General features: G+C 47.7%; 1 protein-coding gene across 1 annotated transcript in view; it reads left to right on the top strand.

The window, feature by feature from the left end:
- Positions 1 to 16,504, top strand: part of RTN4R (reticulon 4 receptor) — a 197,045-nt gene extending 180,541 nt beyond the window's left edge. Inside the window, exons 2-3 of the mRNA XM_009321077.1 lie at positions 14,704 to 14,741; positions 15,075 to 16,504. Of these exons, the coding sequence (XP_009319352.1) occupies positions 14,704 to 14,741; positions 15,075 to 16,504 (1,468 nt within the window). The remainder of the gene's footprint in view (positions 1 to 14,703; positions 14,742 to 15,074) is intronic.
- The last annotated feature ends 1,026 nt before the right edge of the window (positions 16,505 to 17,530 follow it).

Below are 17,530 nucleotides of genomic sequence, written 5' to 3'. Positions count from 1 at the left end.
CATAAGAGGAGAGGAGAAAGAAATAGTTGCTGGATTTTAACATTAGCAAATAAACCATACATTTGGGAATGGAAAAAACCTAAGGTGACCTCTAGACGGCTGGGAAAAGAGCTGGAATATTTTGGTAGTAAAGGGGATTTAGGGATTCAGAAAGCATTATCCTAAGGATGAGGGACACATGGTGGCTTCAGCAAAGGATGCTATCGCCTGGGAAGAATAAAGCTCCAGAAGGTATTTTATCAGTGCAAGGCCTATGTGAAGCCACCAGCTGAAGCCACCAGCTGAACCCAGCAGCACACATGGCTGGAGACGCAGGGAGCATGGACAGCTCCGGGGCAGGACACAGACCTCCCCGACAGCCGGACCCTGCAGGAGTAGAAAACGGTAAGCAAAGGGAAGCGCAAGGCTTTGCTCAGGGCAGAGGAAGACTTAGGTTTGTGGCAGCGTGAAGAAGAAAGGCTACTCTGAGGTGATGACTAGGAGAGGGGTGCAGGCAGGAGATGCTGTGTGTACACATCAGCAGAGACCAGGGTAAAAGTGGTGCAAAGTCAAGAGATTGCCCTCCTTTGGAAACAGCACAGGCTTGGTCCTCGAAGCACTGGGAGGACACCCTTCCTTGAGGTGACATTTTATCAGTCAATGCAGAATTTGTCCACAATTTCCTTTGTTGTCAACCTGATTTCTCTGTGTGCTTTCCCTGGTTGTTTGGTGTGTCAGGCTGCTGCTGCTTGTCACGCAATGCTACCGCATGGTGCTGGTTTGACCAAGCTGTCCAACAAGGGAAGCTGTTTTGGACTGTTTTCTCAGCAAAAGGTGGGGGTGAAGGGGATGTCACCCCAAATAACATCTTAGAAGGAAAATAGCAAGGCAGAGGCCAAGGGTGGTGAAGCAGAAACAGCAGCATCTAAATCCTGAGTGGAAGTAGGTTTTCATGAGGATGTAAGTAGTAATGCAGGAGCCTTTCTGACTCTTCTGACTCTCTGTAATCAAGGTGAGATTGTCCGAGTTTGCTTAATGCTACATCTCTGAAAAAACCCGTAGGGAAGGGATGGCAGAGACAGAGGCACCAGAAGAAAAAGACAATCCGAAATTCCTAGATTTACTCTGAAGTATTCATGGTTTCCCTGTGTGAGATCCCTGGCCTGATTCCTCACACGAGGCTGGAGGGGGTTTGCTGGGCTGAGGTGGTTTGCTGGGCAGTTTTTGTGGAGTTTTGGTTTTGGGAGGTGAGAGTACTGAAGAGGTTTGTGTGCCAACGCTGGCATAAAGCACGCTTTTTTGAAACGTGTTGTCTGGATAGTGCCCGCTGGAACCGGCAGGGTTTGCTTTCCTTGTCCTTGCTCCTGTCAGAAGTTGCACAAACTATTTCCCCAGAGAAAGGAGAGTTTGCTTCCAGTTTGGCAGGGAAAAGAGAGCAGGGGGAAATGAGGAGTCTTTTTTTTCTGTCTTCAAATCCACAAGATTTACTCTTCTCTTTCCTTGGCTTGCGTCAAGTGTGAGAAATCCCAAAGAAAGTAACAGTGAATATGCTAGGATGAGCTTTTTCCAGGCTGTAAGAGATGGGATAGTCTTCTTGTAAATGTATATATTTCCTATTAGGTAACGTTTTGGTGCCTGATGTTATTGCTCTTAACCTCAGGGGTATCCTGCAGGATTGAGCTTCCCAGGTGCATTTTTGTGATTCTGATGTAATTCCTATTCATAATTTGACCAATTTCTTCCTTTTTTCACTTCAGTTAATTCCTTTGATGACCTGGTTCCTATTTCCCCCAAATCAGCGGTTGGTCCTTGGTCTCCCTCCCAGTGCTGAACGGGGTGAATTAAACAAATAAAGATGGCAAATGAAATGGAAAAAAGTTCACTTAGTATCATGAAATATTAATAGCCACTTAGTATTAGGGGAAATTAGTCCTGCTGCACTAAAACTGCTCTGCATGGAGTGACTGAACTGCAGGGTGTGAAGTCTGTGTCCCTGTGGAGATTTGTAGGTCCTGGCTATGGGATGAAGATTGCCTTCAGTAAGCTTCATGGTTTGGTTCTTTTAATTAAGTAATATGCTTCAGGGGCTAAAGCAAAATGTGTTGCTACAACATCCCTTTCTCAGACAAGGCTGGCAGTGGAACAGCAATGCCTACCTTGCCCGCTGTGGAAGAGTAAGGAAAGGTTATTGGTTTGAGAGTTAGAGTGACATGAATACCCGGTCCTGGAGAAAAACAAGTCTCACGGAGTCAGTGCTAAGGAAATCTTCTATTTTCTCTGAAATGATCCTGAGTGCTTAAGCAACTTGCCTGTGGAGGCTGTGAAGTAGCATCTCCAGAGAGGGATGCCCGGCTGAGGTGAGACACCATCCATCAGGGGTGGTTTATGGAGAGTGGCAGTAATCCAGCCGTGGGTGGAGGTGCAAGCCTTTTCCTAAGGAGTGTGCATGGGAGCTCTGTCAACATCAGCTGACAAGGTCCCAGTTCTAATTCCTTATAAATATCAGAAAATCAGGGGAGTCCCAGAGGCAGGGAAGGCCAGTGCCCACCACTTGTTTAAAGCAGCAAGTGGGAAAGCCCCGTAGGTAAGGAGAGGCTGGTCGGTTCGATCTCAGTGCTGCAGGAGAAAGAGGAAATGTTAACATAGCTAAAGATCAAAGGCATAGAAATATAATTAATTTCAACTGGTAGATTTCCCAGAAAGTATTCTTAAACCCAGTCGAGTTCTCATTTTTTTCTGATGCTGTTTTTAAAGATATTGCTGTCACTATTATTTATTAATCACATTGCCACAATGCCAACAAGCCCCAGGCATGGACTAATGTTCTGGTGTATTAGATGTGGACAAAAAAACCCCAGTCTCTACTCGTGTATCTGGATTTTCATAATATATTTAGACTTATGTCAGGCACTTGATTTACTTGGTTGAAAGTATAGTCTCTATTGAATCAATGGACATTTATTAAATGGATTAAGAAACAGGCAGCTAAAAGCTCCCAAAATGCGTTTGTTTTTGGAGGATCATTGCCGAACAAGCTGCTTGCATGCTAGCTTTGCAGGATTCAGCTTTCACCCCAGTGTATTTCACTATTTTCATGAATGATCCGGAAAATATATATAAATTAGTTGCCCGTAAAGTTTGCAGCTGACTCGAATTTTGCCGTGATAAATAATGATGAAGGCAAGTCTTTAATGCAGAGCAATTGCAATTGCTTGGTAGACTGGCAACAGTGAAACAACATGAATTTTAATACAGCTAAATGCTCGGTCATCCATCTCCGAGCACAGAATGTAGGCCACTTCGTCAGGCTGGGAGACTGCCTGCTTGAGGGCAGCAACTCTAAAATTGATTTAAGGGCCATATTGGATAACAGGTGATTATGACCATTTAATGCCCTGTAGTGGTGAAATGGATTAACATGATCTCTGGATAAAGAGGGGAAGCCAAAGTCTGATTAGGGAGTTTTTATCCACCTTGATTAAAAAGCAGGAAGGTGCTGTAATCTACTGTAGCTGTAATGAGACCCAAAGGCTGGAAGTTGAACTGAGGGCTTTTGGCATGGAAATATGGTGCAAACTCCTGGTGGTATACTATGGGGTCTCTGAACTCAGGGTGGATATCTGTTGTAAGAGGTGTGGGCAGCTCAGCCAGCCACCCGGGACTGCTGCCTTCAGTGAGGTTCAAGCCTTGTCTCGGCTGCAGGCTGGGATCCTTTCCCCATTGCTCGCTTCCCAGCTTCCATGCAAACGGAAAAGTGTATCATTAGCGTCCTATTGTATTCTTGTTTAGCTTGGTTTCACAGAGTCTGCACATCACAGAGCAGTATGTTTATAGAGTTGTGGGTGTCATGTTTCTTATCTGGTGAGAGTGGATGAGAGAGCTGCAGCAGGGCAGGCAAGCATATCTAATGCTGAAACTGCAAAGGAGACAAAGCCAACACCTGATAAAGACAATGGCAGTTGAATTTGCACACTTATTAAAAATCAGTCCCAACTTTTATCTGGGAATGAAAAACTGAGTCATGTGAACGTAGCGGGGACGCGTGCCAGGGAGCTGGGAGGGATGCCAAGAGAGACAGGGGAAAGGAGGCAGAGAGGGGAGCATGGCTAGACTGTGCTTCTGTCCCACCGCATGGATGGAGGGGCCAGGTGTCCAGGGGAGTGCTGAGAAATGCCCTGTGTCTGCACCACAGATCTCGCTGTAAGGGAGCTTCATGGTAGAGACCTTACATTTCATTGCATGGCTCTGCTACTCCACCATCCAAGGTGACAACTCATGGGGTGGTGTGGAGAGCTCTGGTTATCCAGGCTCAGAAAGGAGAGCATCAAGTTGTGAGCAGCGTACAGAAATATGATCTTCAGTCACCCGTGTCTGCTCTCATGTTTTCATTTCTAGCTGTTCTTTGAAAAAGTGGTTTTGTCTAAAGTCGAAATTAAAATGTTCTCCCTCTCCCTGTCCTACTTGTGTTGCCTGGGGCCTTGGCTCCCAAGCTGGTTCTTCAGCTACAAGGGTTGTCTGCATCCATGCAGACAACGAAACTGAGGTCATGGGAAATTTCTGGAGCAACTTTTCCTTCCGGGCTCTTTCCTAGAATTCATTCCTCCACTACACATGATCTGCAGATGCTGGGTTTGTAAGCAAAAGCTGAGATAAATGTCATTTTAGAGGAAAACCAAGAAAAATGCTGCCTAGTGCAATGGGGCACTTCCAGTGCTGAAGATGTGGGGGTGGGATTCGCAGCTGCCAGGTGGGGTGCAGTCCCAGATGGCTGGGGGAGAGCAGGTGTAAATGCCATCTGGAGCTTTACCTCTCCTTTCCGTGAGTCACTCGCACACACTGCTTTCACCAGTGCCGGGTTTGGATACACAGGAAACTCTGCTTCTTAGTAATAATGTTTTGAAGCATTCCTGAGATACTTTGGGCTCCACGGGAGATCTAAGTCATCTCAGGAAGCAAAGTTTACTTCCTTTGGACACCTGTTTGTACCTGCTTTTTTACAAATATGGCACAGATAATACTAACTTCCGTAGGGGCTAGTTGTGATTCACAATGCGTATTTTCTCACTTCATTCCTCACAGTGTGAGGATTGAATGGTGGCAATATCATAGATGATCCTGTTCATGCAATGTGCTGGATGCGTCCCATCCCGATAAGATGGAAATGAGGATCGTGACCACTTACGATGCCGTCACCCACTGTGCTGGGGACCAGTCACAGCTTCTTTCAGTCTGCTTTCTTAGGCAACCTGGGATCTGCTAGGATTTACTGGGATGGATATGGATTTTAGTCACGTGACACTTTGCAAAAGGTAGTGTGGCAGGGACAGCTATGATAATACATGACATTAGTGGCCATGACTTGGAAAACAGGCATATGTGACATTTCTCCCAGGTTGTGAGGAAGGAGCCCACTTCTCTTTTGCGTACTGTGCTCAGTCTGGCCAAGCTCAGCGTTGCAATAACTGCACCATCGCAGCTCTGTGTGATGGATTAGGATCACAACAGTTATTCAGAGTGGTCGTCCAAGATGAATTCATGACACGTGGATTCGGAGAGTTCAGCTTGTACCTGCGGGCTTTCATGGATGTCTGCTTGTTCTGCTGGCTCTCCTGCAGCAAGCCGACAGCCTTCCTGCCCATCCTCCTCCTTTTCCCTCCTTCGTGCTCATTTTTTGCAGGGGTGCCACAGGTGCTCCAAATGCTCGTTCCAGACCATGTGCTTTCACCTTCCCTTTGGGCACTGGGCATTTTCTGCCCAGACTTCTTGCCTCTCATCTGACTTCCACATCAGATATTTGCCTTGGACTTCTACCTTTGTCACAGTCCCCTGCATTGGGTATTTGCATGAGATTTTTGCCTCTCCCCCAGCTATTGCCATAGTATTTGGTAACTGGCACGGTATCATGTCAAACCCATCTGCTCAGAGCCAGATCCCTACAGATACCACGTGCTCTACTGGGTACAGAGGCTGATGCTGAGATTGGCCTGGGGGAAGCTGTGGTGCAGGGACCTTCACACTGGTGGAGGGGACACTAGAGAGGGCCAGGAGCAAGACAAAACCAAGGCTTTGCGTTACGTCTTTAGGAGAGCTGAACATAGCCATGGTTATTCCAGTGTTAAGCAACCGTACGTGATCACATCCTGAAAGGGGACACACTTCTGCATGTAGTGGGGAAACCAGCTTGCCTCTGAGGAAGAAAAAGGGAACACTGGGAGAGCTTGGATAGGCCAGCAGCATCTGGGATCTACACCATCTGCATGGAAAGGGCCAGGGTTGAACAGTATCAGGCCCGGGACTGAATGGTATAAACCCACATAAGAGGCCTTTTCTACAGTTCTCCATGTATTTACTTTAAGGTCATAAGCTTTCCCCTTTAAAAGGTCATAAGCTTTTCCCTTCCAGATATGGGATAGATAGCTGGAAATAGGACAGATGGAAAACATGCAGATTTATTACATCTTACACGAGAACAGCTGAAAATTCTGCCTCTGCTGATAGAATTGGCAGAGACTTAGTCCCACCAGGTGAGGTGGCAGAACACAGAGCTGGCAAGAGCGCTCATTGAAGCATGGCCTAGGATATCCATAGGATTTTCCTATGCCTATCCATAGGAAGCAGTGATAACTAGGTCAGCTTTTTAATGCCTAAGAGAATAACCTCATATCAAAGATGCGAGCAAAGTTTATTCCTCTTTTTTATGCAAACCATTTTAAGGAGCATCTTTAACCTGTGTGGATAGGTAGGGATTACCAAGTCCTTATTTCTGTGAACTGCTGCTGCAGCTTGGCTGCTGGATCAGGAAGATGTCACTGCTACAACCAGCTTACATTTTAAGATTTGGGCACAACAGTGAACTGTGATAATATTTCTGCTTGAAGGAAAGTGGATATTTGGGCACGTGATTTGTTGCAGCAAGGGGTTTCATGGTAAAATTCATAACCACAGACTAGATGGCAGATGCAATTCAGCATTTATAAATACAAAGTAATGCACACTGGCAAACAGCCCAGACCCTTACCTAAACAAACACAATGATGGGCTCTAAATGAGCTATTGCCACTCTGCAAAGTGATCTTGGGAATTTCGTGGAGGGCTCTCTGAAAAGCTCAGCTTGATGCTGAATGATGGCAGGCAGAGTGCAGGAGCTGTAAGGGACAGAGCAGGACACCTAAACCTCTGCATAAGCCCATGCTGCAGTTGCACCCTGGGTATTGTCCTCCCACCCCAACAGTGAAGAGGACCTGGAAAAGATGCAGAGAAGTACAGCAAAAATGTCTGGAGTAGCATTCATACAGTGACCTAGGGCTTGGAGAAAACCTGAGGGAGTGGAAAGAAGGTTTCATAGTCTGTTAAGGAGACAGGGAAATTCTGCCTCAGGCAGGCCCTGGGCCACTGTTTGCCCGGAGCTTGGAGAAGATGCCAAGGCAATGCTCACACCATTTAGTATTGCCTTTCAATACGCATCTGCTCCTGACCAGTGTGTCGGACCAGCCCAAATGGGCCCTTGTCTGACTCAGTGCAGCTCTTGTCACGTTCTTCTATTATAACAAAGGCTTTTCTCTTTCTCATTTCCTGGCCTCACAGGGCATTACTACGCTATAATAATTGATATTAGTGTTATTGTTATACAGGGACCTAATGACTCCTGTATTTAAATCCCTTGATATTTTCCCCTATGAAGGTTTCTCGTGACCTTTTCTTTGAGACTCTTTCACACCTCTATGGCTTGCAGCAAGCCTTTGAAATTCAGCAAGAGGAAAGGAAAACCCTCTGGCTAGAGAAGACGCTTTTTTTTTTCCTCATCATCAAATTCATATTCAAATTGGCTGAAATATAAACTGTTAACTATCACCTTATCCTTTCTCTCCCCGATGTTGCTGAGGGAAGTGCTGGCAAACCACCAAAAGTATAACCCTGCCCAAATGTTTTTAGGCTAAACCGACGCTGCTGCCAAAATGCTGGGAGCGCTGGAGAGCCTCTGGCAGGGATGGGGAGCACCGCCGGCCGGGAGCTGCTTTGGCACATGCCTGTGAATGGATGGAGCTGCCCTGGTTAAGGTTTGTGCTGCACTCAGCTCACGTAATGAGTCATGTAGTTCAGCCCTAAGCGATGCTGAAGAATCAGCATTCAAACCCCTCTGGAGATTTGTGAGGATGGATTCTAAGAATTGCACATGATATAACTCTCTTTTACCTTCTTCCCTTAAAAATATCCCTGCAATATTAAGTCCAAAAATCACATTAAGGGAGTATGATTTAGGTGGAAAAGATGAACACCTAGAAGTTAGGAAATGGCACATCTATTGCCTCCATCCCCTGCCTGGATGCATTACAGAAATGACCTTTCATTTCTCACCGCATGTGATATTTTTTCTTTTTAAATCCTGTCTCATTCAGGGTAGAGGCTGGGTATACCAAAGAGCAGGACTGAGGGTGTACTGCCAAAGGGAATGAAGAGCATCACAGTCCCAAAGGTTAATGGATCTGGATGCAGTCCCAGAGCATGTGGGATCACAGGCTGTACCTGTAGAAGTTAAGGGTGGGGTTCAGGTGCCTAAACATTGCTGCCTGCTGCCATTTATATCACACCCAGCTCCAGCTGCTGGAAAAGCAGAGGTCTCCTAGAGGAGTTGTGTCAAATCTGCCAGCACTCGTGTTGGTGTCTCAGACCCTCAACAGTGTCTAGAAGAGAATTAGCTGGCTATTTTTAGGCAGATGGGATTCGGCACCGGAAAAAGACCTAGGTGTTTTGGTGTGAGCTGGGACTCAGCTCCAGCAACAGCCCGTGGAGATGGAGCTGACCCAGTCAGTTGAGCCTGGAGAGCAATTCAGCGCCTTGGAGCAGACACGGAGCTGCGGTCAGCTGGCTCGCTCCAGTGACCACACTGACTATTCACCTTGACAGGGGTGCCTGACACCCCAACATCCCCACGGAGCTGCAGATATGCCACAGTACCTGCAGCAGCCCCAAAATTTTCTGCTGCAGCTGGCTGCCAGGCGACTGCCTGAGGATGCTTGCACGGTAGTGGGCACCTGTGTGCTGGGACCTGCTCTGTTCGTACCTGCTTCAGGTTCTCAGTTCCCCGGAGTTGTAACACCGGTTGCTTCTCCCAGGTGCTTGTGTGGCGGCAGAGCATCACTCCTCTCCTCTCCTCACCCTAAAGCCACTCCAGCTGCACCATCCTGAACCAGCCTTCCTCTCTGCAGCGGAGGGAGGAGGCAGCAGAAGGGAGAGAAACTCCAGCCCGGGGTGAGACTCATCCAAACCAATTCTCCTTCCTCATTCACCTCTCAATTCGCCTTTGATTTGAAATGCATAAAAGTGCTGCCCTCTTCCTTTTGGCGCACACACACTCACACACACAGACCCACCTTTGGCCACAGGACAAAACAGGAGACACTGAAGCTGCTTTGCAGAGAGTTTCAAAGCCATGTGCTGAATTTCAAACAATATCAGTTCAGAACAGGGAATTAAGCAGCTATAGTGTCTCCGTACTATAAACAAAGGCAAAATGCTGTGTGCATCAGCAAAAGGCTTTGTATTGTAAAGTACTCCCTTTATGTCCAACCAGGAGAGAATTCAAATGATTATTGACCCTCCACTGTAGGAAAGCCGCATTATAATATCTCCAAATCAATAGAGACAAGTGCAGAGCGGCAGAGAAAGGCCACGGCACTGCAAACTGCAGAAAATTGCATTTTGCTTTGGCCTCTTAAAAAGTTTGCAAAGCATCTATTAGAGGCCCCCGGAGCCTTTTCTTTCTAATTGCCATGTTTGACAATGCGATCGCACAGGGGACTAGCGGAAAGACAGATAATGGACCCACTTTAATTGCTTCCCAGTTCCATGAGTCATAACACTTCTGAGATGGCAAAGGGGAAGTGCGGCAGTTTGACTGAAGGAGGTATCTGGCTTTTAAGAAAGCTCTGGAGGAACAAATGCTAAACTCAAAGCCAAAGTCTTGGAGGGACTGAAAGTTCCAGGTACTGGGTTTTCTTTCATCTTTTGCTTTTGACTGGAACTGTCCAGTTAAGTTTTAATCGTGTTCTGGAAGGGGTAGGAATGGCTTCTCATCTAAGAGATGAGGGAATGGATGTTATGCCAAGACACTTTTCCTCAGGGATGAGCACTGAGGTTGAGTCCTGCAAGTGGAAGAGTCCAGCAGGTGGTGGAGGGTCTGGTGTCAATCAGTTGGCAGTGGTGGTGGGAGCACACTGCGTATGCAGAGCTCTTGGATGGATTTATCTGGCAGGTCAAGGGAAGGACGCTGTAGTTCCACACTGGGAGCTGGTCTTGGCACATATTTCTGGGAATGGACACACAGTGGACCTTCTGACCTCCCTCCTTCCTGTGCCACCAGTGAATATCTCCTGTACTTCTGGCTAAGGGCAGGGTATGTTTTTCCTGGACAAAGAAGGAGCCCACAGCCAGAGCTGAACCCAGCACTCCAGGAAAACAAACGATGGCGTTTGCCTGTGCCAACCAGGCTGCAGCGCAGCTGGGCTCTTTCTGCCCAGGTCCTCTGGATTCTTGTCATCTGCCCTCAACCAGGGCTTTGACCTTTCTCCTCAGGGCAGCACCCACTGGGACCCCTCAGCATCATGGACACTTGGTGCCATCCAAGAAGAGCAGAAGCCCACGACACTCACACTATTCCTGGCAAGTTTTAAGTTGTGTCTGTGGTCTTTGCCTGGCTACCCTCTGAAGGTCTTCATCCTTCCCCTCTGCTTGGTGCCAAGGGAAACAAGCTGTAGTGTGGTGTACAGGACAGTGTACAGGCTCTGGGCACTTCCAGGATGTGTCCCAGCCTCTCTGGGGATGGACTGGTTTGCCTGGGTGCTGCCTTCACCTCAGCTGGACAAGCCCTGGGACATGGTGGTTGTGAAGGAGGGGAGGAAGATGGAAAGAAGGAGCTAATCAAAAAGGGAGAGGAACAAGGGGAGGTGGAGAGAACAGAAGAAGGCGGAGCACCTGGCTTTGTGCCAGGGTGCCCGGCTGATGGGTCTTGGGGTGCCTGGTTCCTCTACCCATCTCGGCAATACAGTCCTCAGGTCAGTGCTCCAGCTCCTTCTCTGTGTTATGGCCCCAGCTCTGTGCTAGAGCATGAGGCTTAGTGAGGTCATGGTCCACACCATGCTGCGATGCTCAGCTCAGCATAAAAGGGCTTGTGTCTGTGCTTTGCGTCACAACATTGGGCCCCAAAACAGATGCCTGTTTCCAAGTGATGGGCTCCAGCCCTGGGGGCACAGGGCAGTGATACAGTTGGCCTGTCTCAATCTTGCCGGACTTGGTCTAGAGTAAGAGATTACCTGAAAATATGGGGGTGTATTCCAGGCAGACAGGAACAAGGTCTGCTGTGCTTCAAACCATCCTAAAACTGTGTGGCTGTGTTAATGTGGCTTGATGCCAGGTCTTAGCAACCTTCCTGTCCCAGGACCCTGCCTTGTGCTCATCCCTGTCCTAAAGTAGTCACTTGGCACCTGGTCAGAAAAAGCAAGGTAATATTTGCCTAGAATTGGATGGATGAAACTATCCTGGTGCAAGGTCTGGATGGCTTATGGCACTTGGTGACCACTGCGGTCTGGGACACACTGAGCACAAGGCAGTTACTGGTTGAACACCAGTGATGGAGAAGCTCCTTGGAGCAACAGGGGAAGGCCAAGGCATGGTCCCTCTGGTCTCTGCCACAGCACACCCTAATCTGGCTCGGGAAGAAAGGGTCTGCAGCATCACCTTGACTTCCCAAGGCTGTCTGTGGGCTGCACCCACTCCTGCACTTGCTTCAGGCTCTGTGCTGGCCAGGGACTCTCTGACAACTGCTGGGTGCTGAGCTTTGTCATGGATCAGTCAGGATATGGTTGAGCTGCACGGTGGGAAACTAACTGGAAAAAAGCTTTGGGAGATGATTGACAGTAACTGTCTCTGGTGGAAGGAGCTAAGCCGAGCAGCTCAAGAACACCAGGTCGCTAATTAAAGCACACAGGCTAGCCCTGCCTGTAATTAATTTCCCTGTGCTGCTCCACTGGCAGCCAGCTATCAGTGCTACTGACTCAGAGCTCCCACCAGCCTCAGAGGCATCGGCAGCGGGAGAAGAAAAGCCATTTTTCAGAGTGGAGCAGGATTTGCCCCTTCCCTTCTGCTCCTCTCAGCTGGGGAGAAGCTGTAGCATGCCTCCAGCTCTGCACACACCCAGAGGCTGGGACAGGACCTTGCTGCCTGGCTGTGTCCATAGGAAAGGGCTGGTGGTGCACGCTCAGGGCACAAGCAATCAAGTGATCCAGAGGGTGCAGGAGCATGGCTGTCAGGAGGGGGTGGCACAGAGCAGGGCGGTATTCATATGCATGGCTTGTTCCCTGCTGGCTGCTTCATGTTCTCTCTTTCTCTCCCCGTGTATACATATATTTATTCTACACTTGCCTCCCCTGGCTGGAGGTGGAACAGGAGTGTTATTGTGATTCCTCTCCCATAGGAATGGTTCTTTGCATTCACTCCACTGTGAGCGTGTCGCATAGTTATAAGGCATGTGGGATGCATCTGGGTTGTGGTTGGATTTTCCCCGAGTAGGCTGTAGCCCCTGCGGTATTGCCAAGGCAGGGAGGAGCAGCTGGGAAGAGCCGTGGAGCCTACAGCATTGTCTGCAGTCCGAGTGCTCTTTTGCTGGAGCAGGTGGTATTGCGTAGTGAGGTGAATCCCATTGCTCCAGTGCCACCCCAGCCCACATCATCTGAATCACGAAACTGAAGAAAGAGGCTCCAGAAAGTCATATTTCTCTGGCTACAGGTTTTCATTATCAGCTGGAGAGGAATCGTGCTGGTCAGAGAGTTGCCAGCATTGTTTTAATTTCCCAGGAGACTCCTTTTGATGTGACATGTCTCCAGCAGGGGATTTCAGTTGTCTCGTGTTACTTTGCTCCATACAGTTGTTACAGTTGCTCCATACAATGGGACATGATATGTCAAAACATGACAAGCCAGCCAGAATGTGTCATAATACTGCACTCAACACACTGCCTTCCAGGGATGCTCAGCAGCTAATAATATCAGGCTCAAATTATCTCTGCATGCCGAGCTGTTATTTTTTCTCCCATGTGGACTATGATATATAGGAGTCTCCCACCTATATTGGACTGTTGGATCACCACAGATTTATTAGTTGCACACGGTGAATTATTTTGACTAGCGTGAAACTCAGGCCTGGGATCCCAGCCTGTTATTGCAGAAAAGCGGTTTCTCCAATACCTTTGTTATTGCTTCAGTAAACAGTTTGGTAAGATTTCCGTATGATTTACTCCTTTATTGTTGGGGTTTGAAGTTGCTGCTTTGATGCAGAGATGATGTGATTTCATTAGCTCCATGATTGCCTTTCAGGCTTTTCTGTGAGATACAACTGCTGTCTCCAGGATTTGGCCCCGCGGGAGCCAGCATGCTGCACCATGCACACGTGGCTGGAAGCGACCGGGCTCTCTCCAGTCTCCCCAGTTTGCCCAATCTGCATCGTTGTCTCTTTATTCCTGACTTTTTGAACTCTGCTATTTTACCTTAAGGTGTAATGAGGCATCAACATGCCTGAACAATATTTTCAGTCTTTCAGGGAAGGAAAATACCTCCCACAACAGCAAAGAGGGAAAGCTGCTGTTGTCCCTGGGCTGGGGATCCCCAGTGATGGGGAGGAACGTGCCTTTTTGCCAGAGGTGCTGTGATGAGCTGGCCAGGAGACACACACGTCCCTGCTTGCACATGGTGTTTCACAAACAGAGCCTCCCGCTGCTACAGTTGCTGCCCATTCATTTTAGCTCCTGTAAGTGGTTTAGAGGAAGCAATCTAATTACTTGCTGCTAATTGCTGATAAAGCACTGCTGAAACTGCCTCTCCTCCCTGCCTTCCCCACCGTGGGTAGGAAACAGCAGGTCTCTCTGCAGGTGTCTCAGCTGGAGGTTCACGCTGACCCTCCCTCGCAGGTCCCCTTTCAGAAGATGATGCTGGCTGCACAGCCTCTGCCCATCCCTGCCCATCCTCCAGGCCCTTTCCCAGCAGCCCGGCTGGGGCTGGTGAATTTGGTGAATCAAAATGCTTCCTTGTGATTCCTGTGCAGCCCAGCTCCTGGGAAGGAGGTGGTCATCGCCATGAAAAAATGTTCCTCTAAGGGGCTTTTCAACCCCAGTGGGATGCCTGCACACTTGGGACACATGAAACCTACTTCTGCCTTGCAAACTTTGAGGAATCCCTGAATCAAGCATTGCACGTGATTTCCTCCAACAACAGTACTGCCCTTTGTGGAAAAACATGCTGTTTTCTCCTCTTCCTTGGTGGCTGCCCAGATTCAAAGGGAAAAAGGGGGCAGAGGAAGGGAAAGCAAGAGTATGTGGTGTAAAGGTTTGACTGAGAGAAGGAAAGGATGCTCTTGGCCCTGAGACCTCTACAGGCAGGTCTGACCTGTAAGTTATTCTGGGAACCCTCACAGTTATTTCTTACAGGAAGACCAGGTCAGTCAGAAATTGTTCATGGAAAGTCACAAAAGCCACATCTCCATCTTACGTTTTGAACGCAATCTGGGGACACCTGCTTGTTTTGGAGAGTTGTTCAATGATCCCGAAAAGCAAGGAGCTGGTGGCACTGCTGGAATGGGACGCTGAGTTGCCTAGTACAACCCCGTGGCTGCAGGCATCAGCCACAGCTGGGCAGATGCTTTCCCATAGGCTGAACTGCCTAAATGTGCCTGTGGCAGAGACAAATGGCCCCAGAAGACAGCCCCTTTGCTCAGAGGTAAGCTCTTTGGAACAGGGCTTATGTTAGATGTGCGTTCAGGACCCACAATGCAAATACATAACGATCACTCTCTTTCGCCACCAAAGTGTGAAAGGCTGAGGAGGTGCTCAGACTTTGTCACTACAAGTGTATATTGATTTTAGCTATTGTGTTGAGCGGTAGAGCGTTTTTAATTCTGCATTTTAATTGTTTGGCTCCCCTGGCATATGTTGTTTGTGGTTAGTGGCAACGCACTTAGAATGGTGATTTTCAGGCTCATCTATTAGCTGCAAAGGAAAGCGCTCTCCCATGACCCTGGCTAATTTGCATACTATTTTTGTTATCCTTTAGGAAGCAAACTGCTGATTTTGGTGCTTTGCTTGAACATCCAGTCAGAAGTGGAGTCTTGCCCCGGGGCGTGTGTATGCTACAGTGAACCGAAGATTACAATAAGTTGTCAGCAGCAAGGACTGACAGCAATCCCCACTGAGATACCCATCCAGAGCCAGCGCATCTTCTTGCACAACAACAAGATAACCCTTGTGAGGTCCACCAGCTTCACCTCCTGCCGCAATATGACAATTCTTTGGATCCACTCCAACAACATCAGCCTCATTGAGCCTGGAGCCTTCTATGGGCTCAACAAACTGGAGGAGTTAGATCTCAGCGACAACACGAACCTGAAATCTATCAACCCTGTCACTTTCCGGGGTCTTGTTCACCTCCACACCTTACACCTGGATCGCTGTGGGCTCCTGGAGCTCTCCACAGGGCTTTTTCGAGGTTTGTTCTCCTTGCAATATCTCTACCTTCAGGATAATAATCTTCAGAACCTGCTGGATGACACCTTCATAGATCTCGCAAACCTCACCTACCTGTTTTTGCATGGTAACAAAATCAAGAGCTTGTCCGAGAACGTCTTTCGTGGGCTAATCAACCTTGACCGGCTGCTTCTGCACCAGAACAGGGTCAGCCTGGTTCACCGCCGGTCTTTTCATGACCTTGGGAAAGTGATGACCTTGTATCTGTTTAACAACAACCTGACAGTGCTCACGGGGGAAACCATGGCTCCCCTGGTGTCCCTCCAGTACCTGCGCTTGAATGGCAACCAGTGGATCTGTGACTGCCAGGCTCGGTCTCTCTGGAATTGGTTTAAACAGTTTAAAGGATCGTCTTCGGAGCTAGAGTGCCACCTTCCCCCTCGCTTGGCAGGGAGAGACCTCAAAAGGCTGCAGAGCGCCGACTTGGAAGGATGCGTCGACTCCTTCAACCAGATACGAACAAGCATTTTTAGCACTAAGACCAGATCTGGTAAACTGCCAACTGGGGTCCCCCCTCTTGGTTCCCACGATGGCTCCCCGAAGTGCTGCCAGCCAGAAACGGATAAATCTTTTATTTATGAAGCTAAAGGCAAGGCAGGTCCTTCTTCCCACAGCAGCCGGCCATCCTCCAACAACCCTCTCAAGGATAAGGAGAACATGTCCAAAACCAAGTATGTTGAGACGGACCCTTCCAAAAATGGCAGCAACAAGCAGATAAACGATTCCCCCTTTGGGACCTTCCCCAGCATTGTAGACCCTCCATTGACCAAGTTGAAACCAGAATTTCTAGAGCCTATTGAACCTTCCACAATCCCAACCAAAAAGAGGCAGGGCTGCTCTAAAAAGAACAAATCAAAGGCTCAGTGCCGCCTCACCCAGCAAGGAAACAGCTCCACGTTACAGCTCAGCCTAAGCCTTTTGATCCCCCCCTTGGTGTGGAGCTTACTGTTATTCTGCTAAAATTAACTCTTTTCCTGGGTTGATGACACTTTAATACTAGACTTTTGCTGACCTCCATAAATGTTGCAAACAAAAGCAAAACTACCATCCACCCTGAGAAAGCTTTGTTACACAAAAGTTAACTGGATGCCTTTATAAAAAAAACAAAACAAAACAAAACAAAAAAGACAAACACCAAGATGTACATAATTTATTTGCCCTGAATCCTGTGAATTATACCTTTGGTCTTCGGAACTGCACTTGCCCAAAAAGCAGCTTTTGCTACAGCAGATGGTAAAGAAATATGGTTTATTTACAGGAAGAAAAAAAAAAAAGTGTAAGAAATGCTCTGAAAAGAATGTCTAAAATCTGTTTGTAACTTGACATCACACTGAACAATATTGCAGGTTCCCATTTGCAGAGGTAATGAATTTGATGCTGTTTTAATCCTATGTTTATGAATATTGCAGTTTTTCCGTATTCATTCCATCACACCATGTTTACGGGCAGCATTTGTTAAAGAATGCTACCTTTTCCTTCACGAGATTGCAGTATATATAGATATGCATTTTATTTTACTTGTGTACAAGTATACAAAAAAGATATAAAATAAAGATTTCTTTTTCCTAAATGGTTGTCATCTGCAAGGGGTGAAGTACGCTAACCAGCTAAAAAGCTGAAAAATTAAAAGGATGTTGAGTAATCCGTGATCTGAAGGCAGGTTGAGCATTTAACACAACAGTAATAAATAAGACATACTCAGCATGGTTATGCAATCTTTAACTGGTGCCAACAAAGGGTGTCCTTGCATGAAACATGCTCTGCTAATGCTCCTGTTTCCCTTCAAACTGTCCCACGCATTTGCCCAACATCATTCATATTTCAGGATGCTCAGAATAGCAGGAAATATTAGCCCAGCCCCCTTGGAGCTAAGGACTCCAGGTTGCAGGTAGAGGAACGTTAGTAAGCAATCCCAAGAAGTCAGGCAGGGCCATTTTTCTTCTGATATGCACAGATAACTAGTCTCAGCTCTGTGATTAATGAATG

The sequence above is a fragment of the Pygoscelis adeliae genome, unplaced genomic scaffold, assembly GCF_000699105.1.
Source record: "Pygoscelis adeliae isolate BGI_AS28 unplaced genomic scaffold, ASM69910v1 Scaffold403, whole genome shotgun sequence".
NCBI classification, from domain to species: Eukaryota; Metazoa; Chordata; class Aves; order Sphenisciformes; family Spheniscidae; genus Pygoscelis; species Pygoscelis adeliae.
Note: the sequence above shows the minus strand (reverse complement) of the source record. Positions and strands in the feature narration are given on the sequence as shown.